The sequence below is a fragment of the Somniosus microcephalus genome, chromosome 14, assembly GCF_052327205.1.
Source record: "Somniosus microcephalus isolate GS21.2 chromosome 14, FLI_Smic_1.0, whole genome shotgun sequence".
Lineage (NCBI taxonomy): Eukaryota > Metazoa > Chordata > Chondrichthyes > Squaliformes > Somniosidae > Somniosus > Somniosus microcephalus.
The window spans coordinates 71289438-71296465 of NC_141000.1; the positions used below are offsets into that span (position 1 = coordinate 71289438).

Below are 7028 nucleotides of genomic sequence, written 5' to 3' on the forward strand. Positions count from 1 at the left end.
GCAATAGCCAACTTGTCAGTTTGCATTTTTGGACAATATGGTAACAGATTTTACCAAGATCCACAAACAGGACTGCCCTGGTAGACCCATCGTTTCAGCCTGTTCTTGCCCCACGGAACTTTTCTTCCTATCTCGACTTTTTTTCCTCCCCTTGTCCAATCTCTTCCCACCTACATCTGCGACTCTTCCGAAGCCCTCCGCCACTTTAACAGTTTCCAGTTTCCCGGTCCCAAACACCTCCTTTCCACTGGATGTACAATCCCTCTACATCTCCATCCCCCACCAGGATGGCCTGAGGGTGCTCTGCTTCTTCCTTGAACAGAGGCCCAACCAGTCCCCATCCACTACCACCCTCCTCTGCCTGGCTGAACTTGTTCTCACATTGAACAACTTCTCCTTTGACTCCACTCATTTCGTCCAAATCAAAGGTGTTGCTATGGGTACCCGCATGGGTCCTAGTTATGCCTGCCTTTTCGTGGGATATGTGGAACACTGTTCCAGTCCTACTCTGGTCCCCTCCCTCCTTTTTTTCCTGGTACATTGATGACTATCGGTGCCGTCTCCTGCTCTCTCCCTGAACTAGAAAATTTAATTCACTGCTTCCAATTTCCACCCTTCCCTCACCTTCACATGGTCCGACTCGTCCCTTCCCTTCCTCGATTTCTCCGTCTCCATCTCTGGGGATAGATTATTGACAAACATTCACTACAAGCCCACAGCTACCTGGACTACACTTCCTCCCACCCTGCCTCCTGTAAAGACTCTATTCCATTCTCCCAGTTTCTCCGTCTCCGCTGCATTTGCTCAGATGATGCCACCTTCCATACCAGTGCTTCCGACATGTCTTTTTTTTCCTCAACCGAGGATTCCCCTCTACTATGGTTGACACGGCCCTCGACCGTGTCCGTTCTATCTCCCGCACTTCCCTCCCGGAACCACGATAGAGTTCCCTTTGTCCTCACCTTTCACCCCACCAGCCTCCACATTCAATGGATCATTTTCTGCCACCTCCAGCGTGATCCCACCACCAAACTCATCTTCCCCTCGCCTCCTTTCAACATTCCGTAGGGACCGCTCCCTCTGCAACACCCTAGTCCACTCCTCTACCACCCCCAGCATCCCTTCCCCCTTTGCCTGGCACCTTCCTGTGCAAGTGCAGGAGATGCAACACATGCCCTTATACCTCCCCCTTCTCACTGTCCAGGGTCCCAACACCCCTTCCAGGTGAAACAGCAATTTACTACTTGTACTTGTAATTTAGTATACTGTATTCACTGCTGACAATGTGGTCTCCTCTACATTGAGGAGACCAAACGCAGATTGGGTGACCGCTTTGCGTAACACCTCTGTTCAGTCCGTAAGGGGGACCCCGAGCTCCCAGTGGCCTGTCACTAATTCACCGCCCTATTCCCACTTGGACCTCACCGTCCTTGGCCTCTTGCATTGTTCCACGGAAGCTCAGCGTAAGCTCGAGGAACAGCACCTCATCTTTCGATTAGGCACTCTGCAGCCCTCTGGACTCAACATAGAGTTCAACAATTTCAAATCATAACCTTGGCCCCATCACACTTTTATCCACTTTTTTTGTTTGGCCTTTTTTTTCCCCCTCCCACATGACAGCTGTCCTTCATTCTGCCAGCGCAATTCACACTCATCTAGAGCCATCCTTTGTTTCTTAACCTGTCCCATTACCATCTCCTCTTGCCTTGAATATCTCAATGTCTCTTAATCTCTCCTGCTTTCTATCCTATTGCTGACCTTCCCTTTTGTTCTTTCATCCCCTCCCCCTTTTCCCAGCCCCTAAACTTGCTTTCCATTTCCTGCTTTTTTCCAGTTCTGACAAAAGGTCTTCGACCTGAAACGTTAACTCTGTTTCTCTCTCCACGGATGCTGCCTGGCCCGCTGAGTTTTTCCAGTGTTTCCTGTTGTTTTGGTAACAGATTTTGGTTCTTACAGGTAAAGAACTGCAGGGTAAATGTTATGGTTAAGGGCTCCCAGCACACAGCTTCACATGACAGCAGCACACATCAGGAATAGAGATATTGTCAATATATACAGTTTGCAGCCTGCAGTATTTTACACCCATTCACGTTAATAGGATAAAAATCATAATACAGTACACCTGATACTGGCCTCCAACATCCATGACCTTACTCCCAATAAATGCCCATGTTGCACAAAGCTCTAAGCCAAGAGCATTGTTTTAAAATTTACCCAAACAGATCCTGGTTTTGTAACTAATGCACACATAAGACCCTTCAATAGTAACATTTGTAGTCTAAAGTGAAGAATAGTAAGGTTCTTCTCCCAGTACATTGATGGCATCCGGCCTGGAGCAAGTGGCCATCTCGCCCTGCCACATACTGGTGTTGAAGTGTGACTCCAGGAATTTCTAGGCTAAAGTAATTGTGTCTGAGCCATACAGAAGCTGAGTTTGTTGATCTACAGCTAAGAAGGGCACTACAGCCATTGACCGGGACAAGAATATGCCAGCATTTCCACTTATGATTGCTATACAACGATCCTGTTGGAAGTGCACATGCGAGGACAGGATCACTGTCTGCAATATCAGATATCCTGCCAACACTATCCAGGATCATGTGCTAATGGACATTTAGGTGGCGTTCTGGAGGATAACCACAACCCATTGAACTGTACATCAGTGAGGGAGTTGATGCCTTCTGGAGAGGAGGGGACAAAAATTGAAGTGCAAATTTAAGACAAAAAAAAAACTAGCTCCCACTCAACACCCAAGAATTGCACATGTCCCCTCATCTTTGCATTAGTTATAACAAATTTCAATTTTCATAGATCTTGAATGGCAAGCAACACAGGTGCCTGCATCATTTATGGTGCATCTGGGGTGCCTACCCTTCAGGGGCACTGGAATGTCAGTGGCATCTGGCTCCATCAGGGGAGACATGAGGCCTCTGTTCAAAGGCAAACATTCTTGCTACTTGATTGTTGTGCTGCTCTTCTAACTGCAATCTGAGATTAATTGCCGTTGGGATATGGCATTGTGGGCCCCACTTACTGTCATTGTACAGCAATTGCACCTGTTTCATGCAGGAGTGGTTATCGTAGGCCATACATTGGATGGATTTGGTAGGATTTTTGCAGAAGCCTGGAATCCTTCCAATCCTACCTCCAAATATAACAGCAGGATGGCCACTGGTGGAAATCTTGTGAAGTTGCTTGACCAAATCTCTGACAGGTTCAGTTTCTTTTTCTGACTTTCCCAGTGGATGAAGTATAACATATTTTTGCATTGATTTTTTTAAAGTCTGGTCACCCAGTGACCCATTCAGATGGATCTGGTAAATCATTGCAATAGATATTTGCCCAAACAGACCCATTTTTGCCAAGTGGTCCCTGAACTTGACCATGGTGCTCTATTCATCCTTGATCTCTCTGCAGCCATTGACCACATCACCTTGCTTGAACACCTCCTCTGTTGTCCAGCTCAGTGGGACTGCCCTTGCTTGGTTCCACTTTTAGCTATCCAATTTTAGCCAGAACATCTCCAGCAATAGCTTTTCCTATTCCCACAACATTACCTCTGATCCTCCCAAGAATCTATTCCTTATCTACATGCTATCCCTTGGTGACATCACTTGCAGATATGTTGTCAGCTTCCACATGTATGCTGATGACACTCCGCTCTACCTTTCCACCACCTCGATCCACCCTTCCACTACCTCTGTTGTCAAACTGCTTGTCCAACTATCAGTCCTAGATGAGCTGTAGTTTCCTCCAGCTAAGCATTGGGAAGACCAAAATCATCATCATTGCCCTTTGTCAGAAACTCCATACTCTTGTTGCTGATTCTATTTCCCCATCACTGGCCATCATCTTGGGCTGAAACAGACTGTTCCCAACTTCAATGTCCTGTTCAATCCCATAGCCTTTCCATCATAAAGACTGCCTACTTCCACCTCCATTGTATCACCCTCCTCCACCCCTACCTCAGCCCATCTGCTGCTGACTCCTTCATTCATGCCAATGTCCCCTCCAGACTCGACTATTCCAATGCTTTCCTGGCCGGCCTCTCATCCTCAACCTTCTAAACTTCAGCTCATCCAAAACTCTGCTGTCTATATTCTATACAGCACCAAGTCCTGCTCACCCATCATCTCTGTGCTTGCTGACCTACATTGGCTCCCAGTTCCCCAGTGCCTCAAATTTAAAATTGTTGTCCTCATGCTTAAATACCTTCGCGCCCCCCCCCCCCCCCTTTCTTTAACCTTACACACTCTGCAACCCTCCAAGAACTCTCCGTTCCTCCAATTCTGGCCTCTTGTGCATCTCCCCCACCATTGGCACCTGTCCTTTCAGCTTGCCTAGGCTCGACATTCTGGAATTCCCTCTTTAAACCCTCTGTTACCATCTCCCTCCCATTAAAGACGCTCTTTAAAACCCACCACATTTATCCAGCTTTTGGTGATTCTTCCTAATACCACCTAATTTAGTTTGGCAACCATTTTTTGTTCTGATTATGCCTCTGTTAAGCACCATGGGACATTTTTGTGTTAAATGTGCTATACAAATACAAGTTGAACTGAAAGTGCTCCAGCTAATTAACGTTTCATTCTATAATTTACTGTTTGTACTGATCTTTTAATAGTTTTAAAATACTGAGGTTAGAACAGTTTTGTCATTTTAAGTGGGTGTTTCTGACCTCGCTTTAAAAATCCCCCAAAAAATAAGAGTCTCATTGGCAGCATCTGCTAATATTTTTTGTAACGTGTGCATAATTTGCATGACCCCACTGAATACTTTTAATGCAATTTGTAGAAACGTGTAGAGCTTACCATATGTTGGGACTTATACATGAATGGAAATTTCTCTAATTTTTCTCCTAGTTTGCAGATGAGGTGTTCTCCATTTACAATGGAAATGCTTTGATTGAATTGCTGACGGTGAAGATGTTTGATGTTTCTCTTGTGAGGAAGACTCGATCTATCCTAGAGTCTCCATCCATAGTAAGTACAATATTAAAAAATTATTCTAATAGTTTAACTGCCTAGAACCTCCTTTAAATAGTTTGTCTTAATTCACATATTCAGAACTTCAGGTGAAGGAAATACTTTTTTTTTTATAAAGTACTAACAGTGATCAGTGTTTCAACAAAGGACTAAGTATAAACATTTGTTTAAACAGGTTCTCAAAAAAAATTAAAATATTGAACTGATCCTACTGGCAGCTTAGAGTATTTTTTAAATACACAGTAGTTACAGCTTGAGGTTTTGGCTAATGAAGGAACAATGGCACATTGCTAATATTTTGTGTTTTCTTCATAGAGCCACCCAGGCAATCCATATGGTTTGGCCTATCAATACAACTATAACTATGCTGTTGTGTTCAACATTGTCCTCTGGTTGATGATAGGCCTCGCTTTAGCTGTGATCGTCATTGCCTACAACCTGTGGAACATGGATCCTGGTTATGATAGCATTATCTATAGAATGACTAGTCAGCGAATTAAAATGGAATAAGCTGCTTGCTTTACATCAAGTTCAAAGAACCCAGTCAATGAAAATAATGTAAATTTCTGAAGTTCTGGAAATGGTTAAAGAACCAAGAAGACTGGAGTTCCTTCTTTGCTAGGAGTATTCTTCCACAATAGTGATAGTGGGAGAATTTAAAAAAAAAAAAAAAAAAAAATCACCTTCCAGTATGTAAAATTAAATACTTCACAGTACCTTGCTTAAAATATCTGGCTGTTATGGTGGCTAATATCCCCAACTCTTGATTTGATGAGGTGATTGCCTGGTCATGAATGATTTTCTGCTTTGATTTCTTGTATTGTGATAGTGGTTTAAGTAAAATATTAGAGGGGGGGCGGTGGGGGGAATTAGATTACTGGTGTCTTTATTGAACTTTGAGCAGATTTCTTCAAAGATAAATTGCCAGGTAATGTTTGTTCCATTTAATGATCAATCTAACCAGTGAAGACTATTCTGTTAGTTACAAAGAATTTTGGCTAAATGTATTTAGAATGCTATTGCATTACAATCTTCAACACACAAGCCTAATTTAAGAATTGTAACACCTGTTGTGACTCATGTGATTCTGCAATCTTTCATAGAATTTATTATAATTTAGTCCAATACCTTTTCTTCAGCTTCATTTAATGAGCTAGCCCAAGCTCTACCATATTAAGTAGTTTTTACTTATGCCACTATATAAAATACAAGGAAAGAACTGGTTTTCGTATTCCAGTTTTGAGATATAGCCAGAAGTGAATTTGACTTCTACTGAACCATTACATTGGATAAAAGCCTTGTAATTCCATTTCCAGTACCTTTTTTTATTTTGCAATTAAATGTGTGTAAATGTTGGCAATCTTTCTGCTTGTGTAAATCACCACTGTGCTCAGTTTACTGTTTGATTCAGTTTGTCATTTTCATGTTGAAATAGTGAAACTATCATGGATAGACATGCCCGATGTGGTCAAAAATGCACTGCAAGAAGTAACCTGATCTTAGGAAATTGATTTTGAAATGATTTGGCTTCTCTATTTTCGTAGCTAGTGAATGTGGTGTCAAGATGTAAACTACTATGCAGGCCCCTGAATGGTGGCCATGTCTTTTTGTATGGTTCAATTGTAACTGTTACAGCAATGTTTGAGATGGAGTGATTCTGGTACCCAATTAAAATAATGGTAGAAAATAGTGGTCAATTCTGCTATTTGTGAATGGCTGTGTTTTACTGATGTTCAATGCAAATGTTAATAAAGAATTAGCTGTATACACTTGATAGTTAAATTCACTGCTGAAGTAAACTTCATCACTGTTATGCGAATCAATAAGTACAAACTTGTAACATACAGCCCACCATGTCCCAAATTTCAATTTTGAAAGTTATAGAAATCCATAGCAGGTACAACATGGAAACAGGCCATTTGGCCCAACCTATGCTGACATTTATTCTCCACACGAGCAGATAGTCCCAATCACGTTGGCCCTGTTCCCAAATCTTTTCAATCCTTCCCTTCATCCATCGATCCAATTTAATCTTGAATGTTG

At 42.6% G+C, this 7028-nt stretch overlaps 1 protein-coding gene across 2 annotated transcripts in view; it reads left to right on the forward strand.

Annotated features, from left to right (window-relative positions):
- atp6ap2 (ATPase H+ transporting accessory protein 2) overlaps window positions 1-6750 on the forward strand; it is a 38710-nt gene extending 31960 nt beyond the window's left edge. For both annotated transcript variants that reach the window (XM_086006643.1, XM_086006644.1), the window contains 2 exons: window positions 4863-4982; window positions 5301-6750. In XM_086006643.1, coding sequence (XP_085862769.1) covers window positions 4863-4982; window positions 5301-5495 — 315 coding nt within the window. In that variant the 3' untranslated portion in view covers window positions 5496-6750. The remainder of the gene's footprint in view (window positions 1-4862; window positions 4983-5300) is intronic.
- Window positions 6751-7028: the final 278 nt, after the last annotated feature.